This window comes from Erythrolamprus reginae, chromosome 3 (genome assembly GCF_031021105.1).
Source record: "Erythrolamprus reginae isolate rEryReg1 chromosome 3, rEryReg1.hap1, whole genome shotgun sequence".
In the NCBI taxonomy this organism is placed as follows: Eukaryota; Metazoa; Chordata; class Lepidosauria; order Squamata; family Dipsadidae; genus Erythrolamprus; species Erythrolamprus reginae.
In genome coordinates, this window is record NC_091952.1 from 230,668,085 (window position 1) to 230,695,365 (window position 27,281).

At 40.4% G+C, this 27,281-nt stretch overlaps 1 protein-coding gene across 1 annotated transcript; it reads left to right on the top strand.

Moving 5' to 3' along the window:
• On the top strand, positions 1–26,968 carry BAALC (BAALC binder of MAP3K1 and KLF4). The gene is made up of 3 exons (XM_070749237.1): positions 1–339; positions 18,995–19,167; positions 24,245–26,968. Exons 1-3 carry the CDS (start codon positions 162–164, stop codon positions 24,356–24,358), a joined length of 465 nt encoding a protein of 154 aa, XP_070605338.1. The 5' UTR covers positions 1–161; the 3' UTR covers positions 24,359–26,968.
• The last annotated feature ends 313 nt before the right edge of the window (positions 26,969–27,281 follow it).

Below are 27,281 nucleotides of genomic sequence, written 5' to 3' on the forward strand. Positions count from 1 at the left end.
GGAGCGTGGGGGGAGCGAGGCAGGCGCATTCGGGCCGGCGAGGCCCCCGCAGCAGCCGAAGGGCTGTCAGCAGCGGAGGCAGAGCGCGCCGAAGGAGGCGGCGAAGGGGAACCGCTGCTGGTGTTGCTGGCGGGGCCGGCGCTGAAGAGGCCGCGGCCGGGATGGGCTGCGGCGGGAGCCGCGCCGACGCCATCGAGCCGCGCTACTACGAGAGCTGGACCCGGGAGACCGAGTCCACCTGGCTCACTAACACGGACGCCGAGCCTCCGCAGCAGACGCTGCCCTCCGCAGCCGGCCCGGAGAGCGCCGACGCCGAAGCCAGCCTCAAGAAGAGCCCCGGTGAGTTTGGGAAAGCGCCGGGCCGGAGGGCCGCCCTGCCGCCGTCGCCCCATCGCCTCAGTCGGAGCCGGACTGGGCCCCTAAGTGGAAGGAGCCGGCTGGGAACGCCAGGCAAACGCCGGTGTTGCTCTGGGACCTTCCCGTTGCTCGCCTCAGCAAAGTCCCGGCTCTGCTGCCTGAGGTGGTGATTATTTAGGCGAGCAATCTTGAGTTTCCCGTCTTTGGGATGCTGTTTTCTTATGGCAGCAGGTGCTCTTCTTCCAGAAAGGAGTGTGGGTTTTTGTGAGTGTGTGTTTGTGTGTGGTGGTGGTTGTGCTGTGTGTGTGTGTAAAACTGGTGGCAGCCTACTTGGACCGCACATGCTTGCTAGGGGGTTAACTTAGCCACAGTTTGCTCAGTGTAAATTTGAGGGCTTCTTTGTGATGCAGCTATAGTTGACTGTCCCCTTTGCCAATTGGACTTAATTTTAGGCCAGTTTTTCTCAACCTTGGCAATTTCTTCCAGAGTTGGGGCACATATATATATGAGGCAGGGAGGGAGGGAGGGAGGGAGGGAGGGAGGGAGGGAGAGAGAGAGAGAGAGAGAGAGAGAGAGAGAGAGAGAGAGAGAGAGAGACTTCTCAAAAAAAATAAAGGGAACACTCAAAGATCTGAATGACTGAAATATTCTCATTGAATACTTCGTTCTGTAGAAAATTGAATGTGAAATTGATTGTCAATCAGTGTTGCTTCCTAAGTGGACAGTTTGATTTCACAGAAGTTTGATTTACGTGGAGTTATATTGTCTTGTTTAAGTGTTGTTCCCTTTATTTTTTTCAGCAGTGGGGAGAGAGAGAGAGAGAGAGAGAGAGAGAGCTCAAAAAATAGGGGGAACACTTAAACAAGACAATATAACTCCACGTAAATCAAACTTCTGTGAAATCAAACTGTCCACTTAGGAAGCAACACTGATTGACAATCAATTTCACATTCAACTTTGTACAGAACAAAGTATTCAACGAGAATATTTCAGTCATTCAGATCTAGGATGTGTTCTTTGAGTGTTCCCTTTATTTTTTGAGCAGTATAAATAGATATATAGTATATAGATATTTTGTTTTCATAGATTTTCACAGGTATATATATATGTAGATTGTTGTGAGTTTGGCTTTTTTCCCCGTGTAATATTTTGAGTGTCTTTTTGATGTTTCAGCGAAATCGCATTTTCCATCTTCAGGCTGAAGTTATTGGCTTCTGCTGCTGTGAGTATGGTTTTTCAGCCTGAAGATGGCGAATGTGATTTCGCTGAAACGTCGCAAAGACACTCAAAATATTACATGGAGAAAAACCCAAACTCACAACAATGTGTGTGTGTGTGTGTGTGTGTAATTATATATTGAGCAGCGCACATATACGGTATATATATCCCACCCCCCTTCATAGAACATGACTTGGATGTAAAGGGCATCCAAAGCTCACATTTTGAACACTATACAGAGCGAAACTTAAATGGAACATGGTATTTAAAGAAGAAAAAAAATTCCATTGCATATAGTTAGGCTTCACTTCTGAACACATTTAAGATGTGCTATTACAGAAATACTATAGTGATTGGGATAATTAGTAATGCTGACTGGGGACTTTTAGGAAGTGAAGTCTGCACCCTTTAAAATTGCCCAGGTTGAGAAACAATCTAAGATAAAATATAGTTGACTAGATTGCAAATGAGATTAACGCAGCTGTAGCTCCCCTTACGATAAATAGCTCGGGAACAGCATGTATTCTACCTTTTATGTCTTTCTCTCTATCCCTTTCCCAGGGAACCTTGAGAATTGTGAATAAAAAGCATTCATCTGTTTGAAACCCTTCAGATGCAAGCTGTGTGCAAGATAGTATTGTCTCATTTCCTCCACTAGCATAATTAGTTATTCTTCTCAGGCCACTTTCAAATGAATAGAATAGAATGGAATGATAACAGAATTTTTCAGAGTTATTCAGAATTGGAAGGGACCTTGGAGTTCTTTTAGTTCAACCCCCTGCTTAGGCATGAAACTCTATATCATTTCAGACAAATGGTTATCCAACATCTTTCTTAAAAAACCTCCAGTGTTGGAGCATTCACAACTTCTGGAAGCTAATTGTTCTGCTAGGTAATTTCTCCTTAGTTTCAGATTGGTTCTCTCCTTGATTCGTTTCCATCCATTGCTTCTTGTCCTACCGTCAGGTGCTTTGGAGAATAGTTTGACTTCCTCTTCTTTACAGCAACCCCTGAGATATTGAAACACTGCTATCATGTCTCCTCTGGTCCTTCTTTTCATTAAACTAGACATACCCAGTTCCTGCAACTGTTCTTCATACGTTTTAGCCTCCTGTCCTCTAATCATCTTTGTTGCTCTTCTCTGCACTCTTTCTAGAGTCTCAACATCTTTTTTACATCGTGGCGCCCAAATGAGTACCAGAGATTGTCTAAATAATCTCTACGCTGTTAGTGTTTGTAGCTAAGACAAAACCCTATACTGAGGCCAGATAGTTTCATGATTAGCAGAGCTGTACTACTATCAGATGCTACTGGTATGAACTGAAATCCAGCATAAACTGCCCAATTATTAAAACTTGCTCAATGCAAGGACAGTTGCCCACACTTATGTGAAACAGATAGTCTGGCTCCAATCTTGCCTTCAAAAGATAGATAGATACGATAGATAGATAGATAGATAGATACATACATAGATAGATAGATAGATAGATAGATAGATAGATAGATAGATAGATACATACATAGATACATAGATAGATACATAGATAGATAGATACATAGATAGATACATAGATAGATAGATAGATAGATACATAGATAGATACATAGATAGATACATAGATAGATACATAGATAGATACATACATACATACATACATAGATAGATAGATAGATAGATAGATAGATAGATAGATAGATAGATAGATAGATAGATAGATAGATAGAATTCTTCATTGTCCAAGTGTGATTGGACACATAAGGAAATTGTCTTTGGTGCATATGCTCTTAGTGTACGTAAAAGAAAAGATACATTTGTCAAGAATCATGTGGTACAACACTTAATGATTGTCATAGGGGTCAAATAAGCAATGAAGAAACAATCAATATTAATAAAAATTTTAAGGATACAAGCAACAAATTACAGTCATAAGTCGGAGGAAATGGGTGATAGGAATGATGAGAAAAAAACTGGTAGTAATAGTAGCGCAGACTTGCGCAGACTTAGTAAATAGTAAATTTTCCATAAACTTAGTAAATATTCCACTTTCTGACAAAATGAGCCCATACTTGTGATTTTTCTTGCACTGTTTTTTTTTTAAAAAAAACTTTTATATCACCTATAGCCTATCCCAGGGGTAGGCAAAGTTGGCTCTTCTATGGCATGTGGACTTCAACTCCCAGAATTCCCTAAGCCAATCATTGCGAGCCCAGGAATTCTGGGAGTTGAAGTCCACATGTCATAGAAGAGCCAATTTTGCCTATCCCTGGCCTAGGTAGTCCTCAACTGATGACTGGCCACTTAGTGATTGCTTGAAGTTACAACACCCAAAAGGTATTTATGACTTGGATCAGAAATTCCAATTCTTCCCCCACCAGTCATGTGCAGAGGTGGGTTATTATTATTATTATTTATTAGATTTGTATGCCGCCTCTCTCCGAAGACTCGGGGCGGCTAACAACAATGAAAAAGACAATGTAAACAAATCTAATATTAAAAATAATCTAAAAAATCCCAATTTAAAAAACCAATCATACATACAAGCATACCATGTATAAATTCTACAAGCCTGGGGGGGAAGGGAAAATTTCAATTCCCCCATGCCTGAAGACAGAGGTGGGTTTTAAGGAGCTTGCGAAAGGCAAGGAGGGTGGGGGCAACTCTGATATCTGGGGGGAGTTGGTTCCAGAGAGTTGGGCCGCCACAGAGAAGGCTCTTCCCCTGGGTCCCGCCAAACGACATTGTTTAGTCGACGGGACCCGGAGAAGGCCAATTCTGTGGGACCTAATCGGTCGCTGGGATTTGTGCAGCAGAAGGCGGTCCCGGAGATATTCTGGTCCGATGCCACGAAGGGCTTTATAGGTCATAACCAACACTTTGAATTGTGACCGGAAGTTGATCAGCAACCAATGCAGACTGCAGAGTGTTGGTGAAACATGGGCATACCTAGGTAGGCCCATGACTGCTCTCGCAGCTGCATTCTGCACGATCTGAAGTTTCCGAACTTTTTTCAAAGGTAGCCCCATGTAGAGAGTGTTACAGTAGTCGAGCCTCGAGGTGATGAGGGCATGAGTGACTGTGAGCAGTGACTCCCGGTCCAAATAGGGCCACAACTGGTGCACCAGGCGAACCTGGGCAAACAGATTCCTACCGGTTCTAAACGATTCTTTAGAACCATTAATAAAACAGTAGTGGCATCATGGAGCTGGTTCTGTTGGTGCCTTGTTTTTGGCTTCCGTACATGCACAGAAGCTAATTGTTGCTTCTGCGCAGAAGCTGAGTTTTCGGCACTCCGCATGTGCCTATTCGGTGTGCCCACAGCCACTTGGCACAGGAGGAAGCAAACCGGCGGTGCGATAAGTTAGAACCCACCCTGGTCACGTGACTCTATTTTGGGTATCTGGCAACCAGCACATTTTTTATGGCTGTTTGCAGCATCCCATGGTCATATGATTGCGATTAAGGTTGTTGCTCAAAACTAAGATATACTTCTGGCTTCCAGCAAAAATGCCATAGGGCAAACGCTTAGAACCTGTTGCAAAAAATGTAATTGTCAGGTCTAATTATGGTTATAAGTTGAGGACTACTCCTATAAGATTTTTAAAGCATAATTCTGAATATTATTAAAACTTCACTAAAGGAACAATTTTCTGGAAGTGCAAGCTGCTCTGTTTTCATATTCTTAAAGTATTGTCACTGCTTATCCAAAGATACATGCTGGAAGATATTTCACAATATAAATACCGGTATGTATTTTATCGAGCAGCTGTGTAATGTAGAAAATATTAATATTTTCATAGGACATGAAATATGGTGGAATGGTAAAAAGTGTTTTGATTGAGAAAGCATATAAGTACCATGGGAACAAGGTTACAAAAAAAGACTAACAATTTGTTCAAAATAAAAAGTGTTCCTTAACAATACTTAAAAGAAAACAACTATCCAAGATCCCATATGTTCATAATATTGTAAGATACATTTTAAGTTGGATGCTTGATTTGGGTTCCAAAGTGTCACTCGCGTTGTGAAAGTGTTTAGAATTTTGGAAGTTGTCAAGTGACTCTTGTAAGAAGCTAAAATAACTTTGAAAGTGCATTATGAATCTTTATTTAAGATTTTTCACCCCATGCCAAAAACTGCCTCATTGAATTGTGTAGCACAAAATAATCCCGCTGACTTTCCACATTTGACTGTCTTGTGACAAACACTTTCATAAAAACACAGCCTGTTCTTGTGAAAATTCGTGTGTACAATAAAGAACCAGATAAGCAGAGATAAACCCATTTGAACATCCTTAGATATTTCTTTTGGTTTCATTTTCTTTGTTCCCTAATTGTTGTTTCTTGCTTATGCATTGAGGATTACTGTTTAGCTGACATATTGGAAGAATGTTTTATACAATCTATTGACCTGCTTGAAAAATATTTTATTCATTTGGCTTAGCCCACTATAGCACCTTTGTAAAGCTTGTTTGGGTCAAAGTATTCCACCTTCTGGCATTAACTTTTAACACCAGAGAAAAAGGATTATATTTCCTCGCTCTACTGCAAACAGGCTAGAGGGAAATATCAATCTGCCCAAATCAGAATATTTGTCCTTTACCGGAAACATTTTTATGCGACCCTTTCAAAGCATAATATCAAGTTGTTTGGTCTTCCAACAAATATCTGTATATTAATCCTTGTACATTGATCTCAAATGGAAGTTTAAAAATTTAATACAGATAAAAGTAGAATTGGATTTCTTCTTCTTCTTCTTGTGGATGTAGTAGTCTTTTGTGAACTTATCATAAGGACGCACAATGTTGCTCTTATATATCAAATAATGTTCTTTCTTCACCGTTATTGGCTGCCAGTCTAGACTAAAGTAGTGTTCTGCCTGATTTGGAAAAACACTTCTTATTCCAGAGAGCAGAATATAAAGGGTGCTCTGAATATCCTGAATAATCAATAGCATCTCCTGTCTGTTTTTGTAGCTGATGCTATCACTTGCAAAAAGCAATATTGACTTTAATTTCTCCAGGTCTTTATAACCAAGAAACAAAACAAAACAAACATTATAAAAATATATGACCTTTATCAACAGCTTTTGTGTTGTACAGGGAACCTGAAGGGATGGTTATCTTAACTTAGCCTGATAAAGTGAAAAATGCACAAAAGGGCTAGATGAAATCATTATAATATGCTGCAAACATTCATGCTATAATCTTCCTGATTATGGCCAACATTGCTTTTCCTTTGGTCGGTAGTAATTTGCTGAGATATCTAGAAATAGTATCACTTTGCTGTCCATAAGGCATATATTTAACAGCATACAGGATGATAATTATATATTGGCTTGCTTTTTAAACATATTTCATGGAACTTATTCTCCAGCTCAAAATCACTGAAAGCAATTTGAACTGGTGAATGTTATTTGCTATGTCATCCCCAATGGGATGCTTAAACATCTCCAGCAGAGTACATCCTTTCTCAAGGAAGATTTTGGGGGGAAACAGCTCATACCATTAGAGTTTTCATGATACCCAATTAAATTTGCTTCCTTGTAATTTAAGCCATTTTTTTTCTTTTCTGAAACATCTTTAAAGAATTGTGCCTTATCTTCTTGAAGACAGCTACCCTGTCTCTCCACAGTCTTTTCCACGCTAAATATATCCAACAGCTTCAACTGTTCCTCATAAATTTTTCTTTCCAGGTTGTTCATCTTTGGATACCTTCCAGTTTATCAACATCCTTCCTAAAATTTGGTGCACGGAAGTGGACACAATATTATAGGTGAGGTGTGAGCAATATTTTAGATGCAGGGTGGAAAGGAATAATGATTTTTCTTGAGTTTGACACTACTGTTGATGGAACCTAAGATTGTGTTTTCATTTTTTTTGCTGTTGTTGCTGTTGGCGAACAGTTTGTTATCCACCAAAATACTCAGATGCTTTTTCTAGGTACCCAGCATGGTTCCTCCCCATCCTATGCTTATATCTTTGATTTTTTTTCTATCCAAAGGTCAGTATACATTTATCTTGGTGGAAATTTAGCTTATTAGTTTCTTCCCATTGTCCTAGCTGCTCAATATACTATCTTCTATACTATGCAAATATTTTCTAACCCCTCATCTATGTCCTTTATAAATATGGTGAACAGCAGAGGACCTAAAATGGTATCCTGTTGTGAGTGGTCCTCGACCAACTCTGGTAATGATAGATTCTGAGGAGGATGACCCAGGCCCATCTTGGTACCCTGGACTAGTGGTATTGCCAGCTGATGCAGAGAGTGAGAGTGAAGGAGAAATAGACCTGGATGAACCTGAAGGACCAGTGTTCCCTCTAATTTTTGGGGGGAGTGGGCAGAAAAGTATAGTGTCTGAGCGGCAGTCCCTTTGGGACTGGGCGGCACTCTTTCCCTCTCACTCTTTCCCTCTCGGCTTCTGGGCAGGTTTGAAAAACTCTGAGTTGATGATGATTTTTAAGTGAGCCATTGCTCACTGCTCAGCTTAGAGGGAACTATGTGAAGGACACCAGAGGTGGCAGATATGCCAGGGTCAGACTTAGATGAAGAGGAGGAGGACCATGAACTTTTGCTTGATGCCACTTTAGAAGACTAAGAAAGAGACAAGAATACTTGTATGGGAAAAGAAAGTAGTCTATAGTTTACTAACTCTAGGGAATTGTTGAGCACTCCCCATAGGTATTTAAGGGTGGTGGATGGGAAATTCAGGTGGAGTTTCAACGTTTTGTAATGGAGTCGGTTGATCTTTGAGGTTTCAGCCAGGTTATGCTAGCCAACTGTTATTTCCCTGCTAAAATCCTTGGAGTAAAAGTGCCTTGTCTGCGGAGATGCTGGAAAGCTATAATTGTAAGTCAGTGAAACTGGAGCCTCTTTATCTCATAAAGGAATTTGCAATTAGCTTTGATCTTTGGCAACAGCCTAGCTGGACTATTATCTTTTAACTCCTCTCACTGAGAAGCTCCCAAGATGAACTTGCATGCATGAATTTGGCTTGTATAAATGATGCTTTCTATATAAAAAGATTGATTTGAAATATCAGCGTGTGGATTCCTCCTTTGTTTTCAATCTGCATAGTACCAGTATAGAACAATATCCTATATGACACTGGCCTTCAACCTGACAAAGCTAGTGATATATCTTTGTTGGGATGATTATTCAACCAGTTTTATACTGTAGCTGTCCAATAATAGCACAGTTAGACCCCCTTTTGCTCTTAAAACTGCTGGAATACCTAGTGAAACTCTGACTTCCACCTGCTAGTATCTTTTTCATTTTGAAAAATGAGCCGGGGTGGCGCAGCAGGTAGAGTGCTGTACTGCAGGCCACTGAAGCTGACTTGTTGATCTGAAGGTCTGCGGTTCAAATCTCATCACCAGCTCAAGATTGACTCAGCCTCCATCCTTCCGAGGTGGGTAAAATGAGGACCCAGATTGTGGGCGCAATAGCCTTGCTCTGTTAAAAAAGTGCTATTGCTAACATGTTGTAAGCTGCCCTGAGTCTAAGGAGAAGGGCGGCATAAAAATCGAACGAATGAATGAATAAATAAATAAATTTAAAAAAATAAAATAAAATAAATAAAAATAAATAAAAATAAATAAAAATAAAATAAATAAAATAAATAAAATAAATAAAATAAATAAAATAAATAAAATAAATAAAATAAATAAAATAAATAAAATAAATAAAATAAATAAAATAAATAAAATAAATAAAATAAATAAAATAAATAAATAAAATAAATAAAATAAATAAAATAAATAAAATAAATAAAATAAATAAAATAAATAAAATAAATAAAATAAATAAAATAAATAAAATAAATAAATTTTGCCCAAGGATTCTAGACTATGCAATGCATTCTAAAAGACATAATAAGAGAGGGAAATGCTAGGCCTGTCTTCACTAGGCAACATATTCATCCATGAAGAAAAGGAGAGAAATCACATAAAGGGGAAACTAGACACAGCAGTGCAGCTTTTCACCAGGATGGAGTTGAGGATAACAGCCAGCAGAGGGCTGGAGAAAAACAAGTCAAAACACATAAAAGGTATGAGAAATTGTCTAAACCCAAGCAGAAAAGGCAAAGCACATCATGTACTTGTTACTGGCAGAGCTCCTTACTATAATTAAGTTTTTTAATGGCACCTAGAGTATTTTTTTATAATCATCGGATTCTAAATAGGTTTTGAATCCCTTGAAGAAAGCAGATCCTGGATTCTAATCATCTTGATTTTTTTCTCCCTCTCTTTCTCTTGTGACCTTGGGATTATTTATTGTAAATTGGATCTTTCCTTTCAGCTGTCCCCCTGGGAGTCATTTCAAAAGCTGTTCCTGTATGTTTTTTTGAGAGGTTTTCATTCAATGAGCCAATTATTCAGGGGGGTTTTATTTTCTATATTACTTTCAGATGGAAAATGAAATGGGTACCACTAACAAATGGCCTTTGGTGGATGCTGATTATTTTCCCTGAGGCGTCCTGTTGGGTTTCGATTAGAACAGAGCTATAAATTAGGTTAGATAAATGGCATAAGATTGTAGAGGGCATCTTTTTGTTGCAATAAAACCACATGATAACAAGCTGATTTATCCGCTCCATTGTAATAACGCATGTTAGCTCCGTCATCTCCCAAACAGTGCTCCTTTCCTTTTGATTTGCGTTTTTTGTTCTGGAATACTGCTAGTTCTAGTTTGCATTATTTTATTTTATTTATTTATTTTGTCCAATACACAATACATTATGAAGAGAATAGACATGAAGTATTATATATAAAGAGAAGATATAAAAATAGAGGAGAAGATATATGAAGGAAGAAAAGATATATGATATATGAGATAAGGAGAGACAATTGGACAGGGGACGAAAGGCAGGCTAATGCACTTATGTACGGCCCTTACTGACCTCTTAGGAACCTGGAGAGGTCAATCGTGGATAGTCTAAGGGAGAAATGTTGGGGGTTAGGAGTTGACACTACTGAGTCCGGTAATGAGTTCCACGCTTTGACAACTCGATTGCTAAAGTCATATTTTTTACAGTCAAGCACCCTCCCTTCCTTCCTTCCTTCCTTCCTTCCTTCCTTCCTTCCTTCCTTCCTTCCTTCCTTCCATCCATCCATCCATCCATCCTAGAAAAGTTCTTGTAGTTTGTTTCTTTGAACCCTTCCATTATTTCAAATGGTATTTCAAAACACAACCATTTTTATTTTTATTTATTCATTCATTCATTTGTCCAATACACAAATACATAGGAAGAAAAATAGACATGTAGTAATATATATAAGGGTAAAGTGAACTTAGAGGAGAGGATATATGAAAGAAAGAAAATATATATGATAAGTGAGAGAAAGGAAAGACAATTGGACAGGGGACGAAAGGCACACCAGTGCACTTATGTACACCCCTTACTGGCCTCTTAGGAACCTGGAGAGGTCAATCGTGGATAGTCTAAGGGAGAAATGCTGGGGGTTAGAGGTTGACACTACTGAGTCCGGTAATGAGTTCCACGCTTGGACAACTCGATTGCTAAAGTCATATTTTTTTTACAGTCAAGCACTAAGGGCTTTCTTCCTTCTAGTATTTTGCCCTCAGCATATTTGCTTTGCAGCATATGATTCTTTATTTATATTCCTCTCTAAAGTGTATTTCTGTTGACTTACAGCAAGTAACTAGGTTGTACCTGGAGAATCGTTGGCAATGAGCAAGCTCTACAAAGGTAGACATTCCCCTCCTTAATTGCTGAATCTTTGATTTGTTCTGTGCGGAAGCTTTGTATAACTGAAGTGGCACCATGGGAGAAGATTACTAGTTATTTGCTTTTTGCTGTGAACGTAAGTAATTTGGAAAATACGTCACATAAGGGAAATTAATGATTTTTCTCCTTCTGCGCCCTGGCTATTTACATCTTTAAGTGATCAATAACTGAATAAAAATCACTTCTAATTCAGATGAGCCATTTCAGTTTAAGGCAAATATGGGTTTCACAATCTGTTTTCACCTACAGCACCCAGAATATGTTCCTTGCAATAGTCCCATTATCTGAAAGATGTTGCTTAAGCCCTTCACTCCTCCACTCGAAATAGAATTTTCTATGAGACTAGACTTTCAATCCTGGGCCTAGAAAGTTTAGAACTAAGACGCCTTAAACACGATCTAAGTATTGCCCACAAGATCATATGCTGCAACGTCCTGCCTGTCGGCGACTACTTCAGCTTCAACCACAACAACACAAGAGCACACAACAGATTTAAACTTAATATTAACCGCTCCAAACTTGACTGTAAAAAATATGACTTCAGTAACCGAGTTGTCGAAGCGTGGAACTCATTACCGGACTCCATAGTGTCATCCCCAAACCCCCAACACTTTACCCTTAGATTATCTACAGTTGACCTATCCAGATTCCTAAGAGGTCAGTAAAGGGCGAGTACAAGTGCACTAGAGTGCCTTCCGTCCCCTGTCCTATTGCTTTCCTATATCTCCTATACCTTTCTTCTATTCCTATATCTCTTCTTCTATTCTTTCATTGATATATTTTATTCCTATATCTTCTTTTCTATTCTTTCTTAGATATATTTTACTATGAGTATCTCCTCTATAACCTTCATCATGTATTTTACTATGTGTATATAGATATACAGTGATCCCTCGATTTTCGCGATCTCGTTCTTCGCGAAACGCTATATCGCGATTTTTCCCACCCGATGACGTCACTCTCTTCCTTCCTTTCTCATCTTTCTTTCTCTCTCTCTTTCTCTATCTTGCTTCTTCCTCTCTCACACTCTCTTCCTCCCTCTCTCATCTCTTTCTTTCCTTCTCTCTCTTTCTCTATCTCTCCCCCTCTTGCTGGCGGGCGGTGGGCGGGCGGGCGGGCGAGCGGGGGCATCAGCGAGGAAGACCCAGGGAAGGTTCCTTCGGCCGCCCAGCAGCTGATCTGCTCGGCAGCGCGGCAGCAGCGATTAGCTGAATCGGGGTTTCCCCTTTGCGTGGGCGGCGGGGAAACCCCGATCTTCGTCTGCTCGCTGCTGCTGCGCTGCCGAGCAGATCAGCTGCTGGGCGGCCGAAGGAACCTTCCCTGGGTCTTCCCCGCCGCCCACGCAAACTCCACCATCTGCGCATGCGCGGCCATGAAAAAGGGCGCGCATGCGCAGATGGTGTTTTTACTTCCGCAACCCTACATCGCGAAAAATCGATTATCGCGAGGGGTCTTGGAACGGAACCCTCGCGATAATCGAGGGATCACTGTATACCCACTAAAACCCTCATTGTGTATTGGACAAAATAAATAAATAAAATAAATAATAATAAATAAATTGTTCCCCTACCTCTTCTGCAGCCTAGGGTTGTCATCTGCAACAGCTTTGTTTCCCTCTGTTTGGAGGGAACACAATAAAAGCAGGAAAATAAAAGTGCGTAATAAAAGCAGGAAAAGCATTGACAAAGTCATTATTATTGTATTATTATACAAAAATGAGAAAAATGAACAATAGTGACCAGATCTTGGTTACTGAGATCTTTCATTCTTCTCTACAGTTAGCATTTTTCTTTTTTGATTTTAAATTTTTTTCTACACTGCTCAAAAAAAATAAAGGGAACACTTAAACAACACAATATAACTCCAAATAAATCAAACTTATGTGAAATCAAACTGTCCACCTAGGAAGCAACACTGATTGACAATCAATTTCACATGCAGTTGTGCACATTCAACTTTGTACAGAAAAAAAAGTATTCAATGAGAATATTTCATTCATTCAGATCTAGGATGTGGTATTTGAGTGTTCCCTTTATTTTTTTTTGAGCAGTATATAATTTTTTTATTTTTTCTCCAAGATAAAATAAAACACATGATATAAAAGAAACACAGCATCTGTGCCTAAAGATATTAATATGTAACATTCCCTTTTTACATGAAACAGCTTCCTTACAAATCATCCTCTCTTCCATTTCTGAACCTTTTAAAATTAACTCAATTACAACATTTTCATTTATAAGAGCACAAACTAAAATTCAATATCTATCCTCTTATATAAATAATGTGCCCATATCTGTTAAAGTGTGTTGAAGTTCGCTTACTCTAACCTTCTTTTTAGTTTTATTCTAAACACAAATTTATAACCTAAGATTATCATTCTCTCTAATTAAACTATTCACATCTGTGTTTCATCATTTAACTAGTACTGCCACCATTCTTTTTTTCGTGATCTAAGTCTTTTCCTCTTTCAAGTCAAATTGTCACATATTCCTTCAAAAATAGCTTTAAATTTTAATTGTTTTTCATTTCCATCCATTCATAAAATCTTCCCCAGACTTTATTATTATTATTATTTATTATTATTTATTGGATTTGTATGCCGCCCCTCTCCGCAGACTCGGGGCGGCTAACAACAGTGATAAAAAACAGCATGTAACAATCCAATACTAAACAACTAAAAAAAACCTTATTATAAAACCAAACCTACATACAAACATACCATGCGTAAATTGTAAGGCCTAGGGGGAAAGAGGATCTCAATTCCCCCATGCCTGATGGCAGAGGTTGGTTTTAAGAAGCTTACGAAAGGCAAGGAGGGTGGGGGCAATTCTAATCTCTGGGGGGAGTTGGTTCCAAAGGGCCAGGGCCGCCACAGAGAAGACTCTTCCTCTGGGTCCCGCCAACCAACATTGTTTAGTTGACAGGACCCGGAGAAAGCCCCCTCTGTGGGACCTAACTGGTCGCTGGGATTCGTGCAGCAGAAGGCGGTCCCTGAGATAATCTGGTCCAGTGCCCTGAAGGGCTTTATAGGTCATAACCAACACTTTGAATTGTGACCGGAAACTGATCGGCAACCAATGCAGACAGCGGAGTGTTGGTGTGACATGGGCATATTTGGGGAAGCCCATGAGTGCTCTCGCAGCTGCATTCTGCACGATCTGAAGTTTCCGAACACTTTTCAAAGGTAGCCCCACGTAGAGAGCAATACATTTATAATAGTCACACTCTTCTTTGTCCTTAAGTCTCAAAGTAATCCTATTCATTTCTTTTGATTTTAATTTATATACATAAAGAAAACAAATTATTAGCATAGTGAAGGGAGGAAAAAACTAATGCAAGTACCACAAGATAAATTGTATATATGTGGGGGTTTTGTTATATTTTGCTGTGAGCCACCCCGAGTCCGCGGAGAGGGGCGGCATACAAATCTAAATAATAAATAAATAAATAAATAAAATAAAGGATCATTTGATCTTTTATGACCACTTTTTGACTACAAATTTGTTTTCTTGAGTTAATGAGAATCCTTCCATGTAATTCAGATGACCATAAAATGGCAGCAAAGAGTCAGGGTGATGTCATTACTGTTCCGCTGGAATTTTGTGGCCCAGACACAATTGCTTTAATTTAAGGAGTTACACAGATATCACACACACGTGCACACACTCTTTTTAATGGGTCCAGTAATGTACTTGCTTTTCACCTCTGATTTCTAAACGACAATTTTTTATATCTTTATAAGAAATTTTAAACATCTCAATCAGTTCTTCATAGATGCACTCCTCCACGTTGTCAAGTTCACCATTCACAAAGTAAGTTTGTCCGTATAATTCCTTTATATTTCCATCCAATTGAATCCAAAATTCTCTTATCTTCTTTATCACAGGGATAAAGTCTTCTGTCTCAACTTGTCATTTTTACAAATTGTTCTATTGTCTTTTCTTTTAAGTAACAGTTCAGGTGGTCCTTGACTAACCTTGATTCCTTTGGTTTGGAATGGCGAACCCTTTGAAGTTACAATGGCACTGAAAAAAGTGATTTACTGTGTTTCCCCGAAAGTAAGACAGTGTCTTACTTTCTTTTTACCCCCAAAAGCCCCACTACGTCTTACTTTCGGGGTATGTCTTACATTGGAAAGGAGGCGGGCGAAGGAGGGCGCAGCTCCGGCCGCTCGCCTCGGAGCCGGTCGGGCTCGCTGGCCGCTTGCAGCCGAGCCACCGGTGCCACCGCCTCTTCCCCTGCCGAGGCTCGGCTGCAAGCGGCCAGCGAGCCCGACCGCCTCCGAGGCGAGCTGCTGGAGCTGTGCCCTCCTTCGCCCGCCTCCTTTCTGGCAGCTCCCCGCGCACCCCTCGCCTTCGCCTCACCGCGGCGCCACCGCCTCTTCTCCTGCCTCGCTGGCCGCTTGCAGCCGAGCCTCGGCAGGGGAAGAGGCGGTGGCGCCGCGGCGAGCTGCCGGAAAGGAGGCGGGCGAAGGAGGGCACAGCTCCGGCTGCTCGCCTCGGAGCCGGTCGGCCTCGCTGGCCGCTTGCAGCCGAGCCTCGGCAGGGGAAGAGGCAGTGGCGCCGCGGCGAGGCGAAGGCGAGGGGCGCGCGGGGAGCTTGGAAGCGACGTCATCGGGCTCCCCCCCGGCAATACCCCCGTGTTTCCCCGAAAGTAAGACATATGTCTTACTTTCGGGGTACGGCTTATATTAGCCGACCCCCCTGAAACCCCCGATACGTCTTACAATCGGGGGTGTCTTACTATCAGGGAAACAGGGTACGATCAGTTTTCACGCTTATGTAGCATTCCCATGATCACGTGATCAAAATTTAGGCTTGGCAACTGGCATGTGTTTATGATAACTGCGCTGTCTTCAGGGTCATGTGATCACCATTTATAAACAAACAAGCTGGATTCTGAAAAGCAGTCAATGTGGGAAGCCAGATTCGCTTAATGGCCACACAATTCACTTAACAATTGCAGCCATTCACTTAACAACGGTGGCAAAAAAGGTCATAAAATGAGGAACACTCACTTAACTGCCTTGCTCAGTGTTGTACATACTCTTGATCAGTTGGAGGATGATGAAGATATTGAGGATTCAGATTCAGATAGTGTTTATGAAGTAGTGGGGGGCCCGGGGTTACAGGTAGTAGAACAGGTGGGAGGCCAGCCATAGGATGGGGCTATGAGTTCAGGATCTAGCGAGGGAGAATCAGATGCACGCTGGGTTAATCCTAAATTCAGAAGAATTCAGAAACGTAGAGAGCAAAGGTCTGGAAGAAGATATTAAGGAAAGGAATGGGTTAAATATTGTAGTGAGGTAATTGGCATGTCAGGGGGCTAGTGGAGAAGAAGGGTGGAGTTTCAACGTTGCCGAAAAGAAATTTTGAGGGTTTTTTTCACCACGCTAAAGTAAGCCAAAGTATTTTGTATTGTATTTAGTCAGTGTGGCTGTTTTTTATAGCTATGTAGTTAGGAAATAAATCTTGTGTAAGTTAAGCAGGAAAAGGAATGTGAGGAATGCGGCCAGAAGAGAGATAACTGACCGATTGATGTCGGGAATGCATTGAGGTACAAGAGAGCAGAGAAATAAATGGAATTGCTTTATTCATGAAATGATGCCTTTAATGAGAGTTATTTGTAATTACTAAACTTCTACCAGAAACCAGAACACTCAGCAATGGAAATTTGTGGTTGTTGTTGTAAGTTGAGGACTCCCCTGTATTGTTTTGCCTCTATTCTTTCCAAGCTCTTCAACGGTGTTGGAGCATGGATGGCATGTAGAATAGAGTAGAGTAGAGTAGAATAGAATAGAATTCTTTATTGGCTAAATGCGATTGGACAAACAAGGAAATTCTCTTGGCGCATATGCTCTCAGTGTACATAAAAGAAAATATACATTTGTCAAAAATCATGAAGTACAACACTTAATGATTGTCACAGGGGTCAAATAAACAATGAGGAAACAATATTAATAAAAATCTTAAGAATATTAGTAACAAGTTACAGTCATACAGTCATAAGTGGGATGAGATGGGTGATAGGAATGATGAGAAAAAACTAGTAGTAATAGCAGTGCAGATTTAGTAAATAATTTGACAGTGTTGAGGGAATTATTTGTTTATTATGGTGTTTGGGGGAAAAAACTGTTCTGGTGTCTAGTTGTCTTGGTGTGCAGTGCTCTGTAGCGACGTTTTGAAGGTAGGAGTTGAAACAGTTTATGTCCAGGATGCGAGGGGTCAGTAAATATTTTCACAGCTCTCTTTTTGACTTGTGCAGTATACAAGTCCTCAATGGAAGGCAGGTTGGCAGCAATTGTTTTATCTGCAGTTCTGATTCTCCTCTGAAGTCTGTATCGGTCTTGTTGGGTTGCAGAACCAAACCAGACAGTTATATATTGAAAAGGCCACTGCCTTTTGCAAGAGTTATTCTTATTGTCAGGGAGTACAGAATGGTCTCTGTGTTTCCTCTCAGAGATTTTAAAATCTGCCTTCACTGCTGTAAATCTATACGATGCCCGTGAGGAATGGTTTTCTACACTCTTTCGGTTCCAAAAATGAGGGGAAGTGTATTTCTATCTATCTATCTATCTATCTATCTATCTATCTATCTATCTATCTATCTATCTATCTATCTATCTATCTATTTTGTCCAATACATAATACACATTGAAGAGAAAGATATGTAATAACATAAGTAAAGAAAAGAATAGAAGAAAAGATATAAATGTATAGGTGAACATATTTGAAAGGAAGAAAAGATAAATGAGATAAGGAGAGACAATTGGACAGGGGACGGAAGGCACACTGGTGCACTTATGCACTCCCCTTACTGACCTCTAAGGAACCTGGAGAGGTCAATCGTGGATAGTATAAGGGAAAAATGTTTGGGGTTAGGGGTTGACACTACTGAGTCAGGTAATGAATTCCACGCTTCGACAACTCGGTTGCTGAAGTCAGATTTTTTACAGTCAAGTTTGGAGCGGTTAATATTAAGTTTGATTCTGTTGCGTCCTCTTGTGTTGTTGCGATTGAAGCTGAAATAGTCATTGACAGGTAGAACGTTGCAGCATATGATCTTGTGGGCAATACTTAGATCGTGTTTTAGGTGACGTAGTTCTAAGCTTTCCAGACCAAGGATTGATAGTCTGCTTTCGTAGGGTATTCTGTTTCGATTGGAGGTGTGAAGGGCTCTTCTGGTGAAGTATCTTTGGACATTTTCAAGGGTGTTGATGTGAAGTGCTCATCATTCCAAGTCTGGTTTTGTTTTGTTTTGAACAATAACCTAGAATTTCAGGAGAGTGACTCAGCCTTCCATCCTTCCAAGGTAGGTAAAATGAGGACCCAAATTGTTGGGGGCAATATGCTGACTCTATAAACTGCTTAGAGAGGGCTGTAAAGCACTCTGAAATGGTATTTACGTCTAAGTGCTATTGCTATGTCACCTGGCTAAGTCATTTATTCATTTGCTAAAATTCAGTAGGCAAATATCTGTGCAAACGGTGTCTACATATGAAGGGGAGAAGAGGTATAAGGATATGTAAATGCAATGTAATGAATCTTATCTTAATGTTATCATGGACAAAACAGAATAAGTTCGTCAATTTTCTTTTCAGCTGAAAAGTACCGTGTGTAAACTAATAACAAATATTTTGGCTTTCACTCTGCAATTTTGTGTTTTCAGGAATTTTGGAGGACAGCAAATCAACCCAGACCTGCATGGCAAAATCTTCAGTGTCAAGTGGCATGGCTATTCCCGAAAAAAGAGACCATTGTGCTACACAGTGTACAAAGCTATCAACTCACACCACTGGAAATGCAGCCCAGAAGCCACAAAATAGCTTTAGAACCTCAGAGGTGAGTGTAGGATTGCGTTCTGTTTATGTGGCAAAAATATTAATTGCACAAAACCTAAACCAATTTCAAAGGCTTCCTGACCATCCTCACTGCTATTCCCACTACTGTAAACCCTTGTGAATTCTAAAAGTAAAACATTTTTTTCCATTAGGTACTTTATGATGTGGTTTTACGTTGCTATAGCAACTGGATTGAAGGAGTAGAGAAAGCAAGTTCTAAACAACACAGATGGCTAAACACAAAGTCCAAGAGCAGGGTCCCCAACCTTTTAAGAGCAGGAAGTCAAGCATGAGAAGAAAACGATGGCTGGCTTGAAGCCAGGAGTTGGGAGGCAGAATGAAGCAGAAATTTCTGCCGGTGGTACCAACAATTGGCACCAATACATACAGCAAGATCCTTAGAGCTATTAGTCATTTACAAACCTCACCACCTTTATTGCAGCTGCCAATTCACTGATGCACATACAAAATAGATTTAGCTCCCTGAAACAGGCGATAGTGTGACACCAGAGCCAATCCTCAGATGGTGCAGAGCAATTTTGGAGAAGGGACTTTACTCAAATGCAATTATGCTCTAGAGTAGTGATGGCAAACCTATGGCATGGGTGCCACAGGTGGCATGCGGAGCCATATCTGCTATCACATAAGCTGTTGCCCTGGCTCAGCTCCAACATGCATGTGTGTGCCGGCAAGCTGATTTTTGGCTTGCACAGCGGCTTTGGGAGGATATTTTTGGCTTCCAGGGAGCCTCTGGAGGGATGGGGGAGGGCAATGGCACATGTGCATGCTCTTTCGGCATTATCTGTGGTGGCTCCGACCCTCTGGAACCAGCTCCCCCCAGGGATGAGGATTGCCCCCAACCTCCTTGCCTTTCGTAAACTTCTTAAAACCCACCTCTGCCGTCAAGCATGGGGGAAATTGAAACATCTCCTCCTTGCCCATGTAGTTTTTGTGTATGATTCGATTGTGTGCATGTCATGTTACACCAACACTCCGCAGTCTGCATTGGTTGCCGATCAGTTTCCGGTCACAATTCAAAGTGTTGGTTATGACCTATAAAGCCCTTCATGGCACCGGACCAGATTATCTCCAGGACCGCCTTCTGCTGCACGAATCCCAGCGACCAGTTAGGTCCCACAGAGTGGGTCTTCTCCAGGTCCTGTCAACTAAACAATGCCGTTTGGCGGGACCCAGACGAAGAGCCTTCTCTGTGGCGGCCCCGGCCCTCTGGAACCAACTGCCCCCAGAGATTAGAATTGCCCCCACCCTCCTTGCCTTTCGTAAGCTACTTAAAACCCACCTCTGCTGCCAGGCATGGGGGAATTGAGATACTCTTTCCCCCTAGGCCTTTACAATTTTATGCATGGTATGTCTGTATGTATGTTTGGTTTTTATATTAATGGGTTTTTAATCGTTTTTAGTATTGGATTATTATTGTATGCTGTCTTATTATTGCTGTTAGCCGCCCCGAGTCTCCAGAGAGGGGCGGCATACAAATCCAATAAAATAAAAAAATAAATAAAAATAAATAAATAAATAAATAAATGTTTTTTATATATTGGGGGGGGGGGGGGGGGGGGTTGGACTTTTTAACCTAAAACTGTAATTTAGATTGCTAATTATTAGATTTGTTACTATGTACTGTTTTTTACCATTGTTGTGAGCCGCCCCGAGTCTGCGGAGAGGGGCGGCATATAAATCCAATAAATCTAATCTAATCTAATCCTTTATGTTCAGATCTTCTCAGGTTGAATGAGACAAAGGGTTAATTTCCTCCACCATCATAGCCAAATTCAGTTAGAATTCATTTGTATAAAAACTCTTTTTTCCCTTCTCCAGAGGACTAAACCACAAAGCCTTGTGACACATAATGTTTTCAGGCAGATCGAGAATATTGTGTGATTCTAAATGCGGTGAAATGCTGAGCCATTCCATTTTCTAAGAATGGCATTATGCAGTGTGTCCTTGACGTTATTGAAGGAAGGAGTAGGGAGAATATTATTTATTCTCCGCATAAACTATTTCCATTTATAAGTATTGATTGCTCTTTTACAATCTTGTACAGTTATTTATTGAGAGCAAGATGTTAAGAAGGCTGGAAAGGAAATAATAGGAGGAATTGTTGAATCCACTGAATGTGTTTAGTCTGCAGAAAAAAAGGCTGTACATGTAATTGTCTTCTACTATATTCTTACTATACTCCTACTCTCTGAGGGATTATCATATCCTTCTGAGGAATTCTTCAGAACTGTTTGAGAAGACAAAGCAAGAAATAATAGGTGATTTACATAGTAATGTGTCAGTAGATCTCAGTTAGACATCAAGCAATACGTTCTAACAGTAGCAGTTTGATGAATAAGTGTTACTATTAGAACATATTGCTTGATGTCTGAGATCTAACTTCAACTGCTTTGAAGCCAAACTGTATTGTCAGGAAGTGACTGCCTTCATTGAAGATAATTTAAAAAGCCCAATTAGTCATGTCTCATGGGTAGGTAATCCTTGACTTACAACAGTTCACTTAGTGATGGTTCTGTTAGAATGTCTAGGTCAGTGTTTCCCAACCTTTTTTGAGCCGCGGCACATTATTCATGTTTTCAAAATTCTGGGGAACACTGAAGGGGGGGGGCGGGGGGGCTAAAGAAAAGTTTGGACAAAAAAAATATCTCTTCCTCCATTTCACTCTATTTCTCCCTCCCTCTTTCTCTCTCTTCCTTCCTTCCCTTCTTTCTCTCCATCCCTCTTTCTTTCTTTCTTCCTCTCTTTTTTGCTCTCTTTCTCTCTCCCTCCCTCTATGTCTTTCCCTCTCCCTCCTTCCCCCCTTTCTTTCTCTCTCTCTCTTGCTTTCTTTCCCTCTCTTTCTCTTGCTTTCTTTCCCTCATTCTCTCTCCCCTCCTTTCTCTCTCTCTCTCTCTCTCTCTTGTTCACCACACCAGCAACAGAGAGAAAAAGAAAGAGCGAGAGAGAGCCGGAGAGAGAGTGGAGTGCGCAGCAGCCATCAGCCTCCTCGCCCTCCCAGACGTCCCCAGCGCCCGGCCTCGCGTCGCCTCCCGTTAGCCCGGCCGAAAGCCACACAGTCACGGACTCCCGGATCGCTCGCTTCTCCGGCCAGCGCGGTGCTTTCCTGGGCAGATGGCTTTGCTGACCGGAGAAGCGAGCGATCCGGGAGTCCGGGACTGTGTGGCTTTGCGCCATGAAGAGAAAACGGCAGCAGGGAAAAGTCGGCCGTTTTCTCTTCATGGCGCAAAGCCACACAGTCCCGGACTCCCGGATTGCTCTCCCCAAGGCAGGAGGCGGCGGCGGAGGAGAGTGGGCGGATCGGGCGGGCAATGGGGCAGGGCGGAGAAGCCAGGGGCGCGTTTGGCCGGAGGCACCGTGGGGAGGCAGGGGCAGGGAGGTGCGGCAGTAGGTGCCTCCGGCCAAACGCGCCCCTGGCTTTTCCGCCCTGCCCCATTCCCCGCCCGATCCGCCCACTCTCCTCCACCGCCTCTCGCCGCGGCACACCTGACGGTGTCACGCGGCACACTAAACGCTGGTCTAGGTAATATAAGTAGAGTTAATGTAGCAATGTGGGTTAATCAGTCAATGAATCAGACTTCATACAAAATAGAACAATATTATTATATACATGTAGGCAAATAATAATAGTTACACAGTTCAATATCATACACATATAATCCTAATAATGGTTTATAAACCAGGTTATTGCACACAGCAAAATATACACACAATAAATATAAATATCTCTAGTACAAACTCCAGGAGGGACATCGTTGGCTCCCACTTATGGCCAACCAACAAATGTCTCTTAAAGGTACAGTCTTAAACTTACATTGTTAGCCTTTGTATTGCAACACCCAACATATTTACATACAGTATACTAACAGGTTCGAAGTTACAACAGCAGTGAAAAAAGTGACTTACAATCATTTTTCACACTTATGACCATTGCAGCATCTCTACAGTCACATCAAAATTCAGATGCTTAGCAACTGACTCATATTTATGACGTTTGCAATGTCCTGGAGTTATGTGATCATCTTTAGTGACATTCTGACAAGCAAAGTCAATGAGAAAGCTAGATTCAATTGACAACTGTGTTACATTGCTAAATGTAATAACGGCAGTGATTCAACTTAACAACCGTGGCAAGAAAGCTCGTAAAATGGGGCAAAACTCATTTAACAAACGTCTCACTTAGCAACACAAATTTTGGGCTCAATTGCCGTAAATTGAGGATACTATCTGTAGTAGTACTACACTGGGTTAAACTAGATGATATTCAAGGTCCATGGTAACTTTACATTTTGTGATTGTTTTCTGAACTAAAAAGCTCCACATCTTTTATAGCTTTCATTCTTCCACGCCCATTCAGAAAATTGTCAGATTGTTTTAGGTTTGATGTTTTTGCAAATTTTGAACTGAAATAATTATATTAATAGGGTATGATACCTAATTTAAGACGAGAACCTAGGGATCATTCAAGTTCTAGTGCTGTTAGGAATACAGCGTTCCCTCGATTTTCGCAGGGGATGCGTTCCGAGACCGCCCGCGAAAGTCGAATTTCCGCAAAGTAGAGATGCGGAAGTAAATACACCATTTTTGGCTGTGGACAGTATCACAAGCCTTCCCTTAACACTTTAAGTCCCTAAATTACCATTTCCCATTCCCTTAACAACCATTTACTCACCATTATTACTGGTACTCACCATTGAATAAGACACTTAGTGATCCTGATATTTATAAACATAATTATTTATTAACAATAATTATTTTTTAATGTTATTTATTTGCAAAAATTATTAGTTTGGAAATGACGTATGATGTCATCGGGCAGGAAAAACCGTGGTATAGAAAAAACCTCGCAAAGTATTTTTTAATTAATTTTTTAAAAAAAACCATGGTATAGGCTATTCCCGAAGTTCGAACCCGTGAAAATTGAGGGGACACTGTACTATTTAATCAGTCTCCTTTTTAAAAAAAATGTTCTCCAATCTTGTTTTCCTGTCTAGGACAGTTACTCCTAAAGAATATATTCTAAGCATAAATTATATTTTATAAACTCCTTTTTCAAACAGGCTAAATGGGACAAGAAAAGAGTCACAAAAGAGGTTAGTAGTAACACTGCCAAAACAGACAAATACAAACAAATAAATAGCAACAGAAGAATTGCAAAGAATGGCATCAATTAAGGAAGCACTGAAAAAAAAGGTGAATGAATTCTGCAATATCTTGCTGCACTTTACCTGACTGGAGAAGGCAGGAGTCTGGAATTTCAACGTTGACGTTATGCTGAATGTCGTGGACAACTGATGCGGATGCCTTTGGAAAAATGATGGACTTTATTAGCTCCTTCTTCTGCCAGCACTGGAAGCTTCAATACATTTTCTTGAGCTTGGCCATCAATTAGGAAGTAACTGGTTTGATTTTTACTTCGCCACTAGCTAAGTAACTAATTCATCGTAACTTAAGTTAATTTCCTATGAAGAAAAATGTAAATCAAATGATCCAGGGATGCTAGAAAAACTTTTCAGAAATTAGGGCTACATACAACATAAATTTTTAGGGGCATGAAAGCTGTTCATTCATACAATCAGATACTGATTGATTGATTGATTGACTGATTGATTCATTATGTGCCATCAAGCTAGTGTGGACTCTTAGATAACACAAAGACATTTTTCCCCCAGGATAATCCTGGATAATCTTCAGCTCTTCTGATGGTGCACAGTTATCCTCTAGATTAATTCAATTTTAATATTAAATGTGTATCATATATAAACAAAATGTAATCACAGCAATTGCTGTGTGTAAAATGGATGATCTAATGTGCTGAGATACCACAACAGAGTTCTACATTACTATTACAGATAACTTGTTGCTACCTAAAATAGATGGCCCAAAATTGTGTCACTGTAAATAACTGCGTGACAGGTGTAAGAATGCAGTATCCTGTTTGGCCACATAGGAAGTTTGTACTGGGCTGTTGTGCTACAATAGTTAATTATACTTGCTCATTTTTGGAGAGTCAATTCACTCTGCCAATGGGCCACAATGTGCTGTGTGCGCCACACAATGTGCCACGCAATCCAGGCCTAATTCAACTGTCAGTCTCATTGGCAGCTGCCTAAAACCAAAAGTGATTCTTTATTAAGAATAATTGTCACAAAGTTCCCTAGCATTAAATGAAAAGGAAGAATCGCAACAAACTCTGAATTATCTTCAAAGTTGAAATAACCTGTATCCACCAACATCGGGGTGGACATTTTCTGATTTTCTAACCATTTTTCTATGGTTCACAAAGGAGGTTGTTTCTGCACTGATAATGAGGAAAATTTCATCTGACTGTATAACCGAAGCTCAGCTTTGATACTATTTTGATAACACAAAGCCTGGTTGAAAGTCTGAGTTTCACATTGGCCTTTGCATTTTTTCCTGCCGAAAATCATGCTGCTATAAAATAGTAAAACTAAACCTAATGCACTGTTTGTTTATTTATTGTTTTTTGCAAGGCTACACAATTCAAAAAGAACTCAGAGTGCCATATAGCAGTGGCTTGGTTTCATGTGCTGCTTGCATCCTGTGGATGGAGTTTAGCTTGTTTGCGTAGCCTGGTTTCTGCCATACTGCGGATTGGTGCCTGTCCATGGACTGGGGATTGGGGACCCCGCCATATAGGAATTAAAATAGATTTTAAAAATTGACTAAATATGACAACATAAAAAGACAGTTTTGATTCCACTTGAAAAGCAAATGATGTAAAGTTCAAAGTTCTTAACAGTGATAGTAGATATTTTTTTATGGAAAAAGTAAATTTTAGGATGAAATTCCATGTGACAGTGAAATGGAAGTGCATATTATTTTCATTAATTTCCATTTTTCATATTTACATAATATACACTTCCCCAAATGTTTAATTCCTGCCCTTGTGGAAAAAAATCATTTTAACGTACTGTACACTTAATAAGAGCTTCAAATAGAGGGTTGGGGGGGGGGAATTATCTCTTGATTCTGTATTTTCAAAAGAGAAAAATCGTATATACTATACAGTGGTACCTCTACTTTTCTAGATAAGAACTGGGTGTTCAAGATTTTTTTGCCTCTTCTTAAGAACCATTTTCTACTTAAGAACCCGAGCCTGGAAAAATTTCCCAGGAAATTTGAGAGCGGCACGAAGGCCCGGCCAGTTTCCTGCCATTCCCCCTTTAATCCCAGCCATCTCAGGCTTTTTTGGGGTGCCAGAGGAGCCTTTTGGTGGTGCTTAAGGAAGCTTTGGCAGTCCAGAGTGAACAAAGCATTTTCCTTTCTCTGGGCGCTTGGAGAGAGAATAAACCTCTGCCCGTCCCCAGAGAAAAGAAACGCTCCCTTCTCCCTGGGTAGTGATTGTCCTCCTCCTCTTCTTCCTCCTCCCACCCAAATTGATTTCTTTCCTAATGGGTGTGCACGCATTATTTGCTTTTACATTGATTCTTATGGGAAAAATTGCTTCTACTTACAAACTTTTCTACTTTAGAATCTGGTCACGGAACGAATTAAGTTCGTAAGTAGAGATACCACTGTACTTGAGTCTCTAATTTCAATGGATAAGCTGAACTGTTTTAAAGCAGGGCTAAATTTTCCAAGCAGAAGTCTAATCTATAAATTAATGAAGTATAAATCATAAAAACAAATTGACCAGATTAATAGAGAGAATCAAAGCTGAACAATTATCAATGTATTGAATGAAAACCTTAATTAACACAGAAGAGATGTTTTGGAAATGTAAAATGTGTGCTATTAAAAGAAATTGCTTGATACAGAAATACAGTGTTTGAAATCTATATTCAGTTTTTAGTCTTAATTATAGCACTGCAGGATTGCATAAGTGAAAAGAACCTTTGAATCATTTTTCGCATTACTTAAGTATGTACACCCAAGCTTTAATTCAAATGGTGTATGTTTGTGCAATACACCTATTTAGAAAGGAGCCCTGATGCTTCAATAGAGCTTGCATTCAGCATGCATTAACTATTTTCATTTTCCTAGGAATAAGTCTGAGTTGCTTCTGAGCAAGTATCATGTTTGGTTTTCTATAGATCACCCCCTGTCTGCTAACCTAGTCTGTAATCTGTTCTT

Bases quoted from the DNA above. Each gene is read 5' to 3' on its own strand.
- BAALC (XM_070749237.1), top strand. From the start codon at position 162: ATGGGCTGCGGCGGGAGCCGCGCCGACGCCATCGAGCCGCGCTACTAC. The intron at 340-18,994 runs GTGAGTTTGGGA...TTGTGTTTTCAG, and splicing joins CAGCCTCAAGAAGAGCCCCG to GAATTTTGGAGGACAGCAAA. The intron at 19,168-24,244 runs GTGAGTGTAGGA...TTTTTCAAACAG, and splicing joins ATAGCTTTAGAACCTCAGAG to GCTAAATGGGACAAGAAAAG.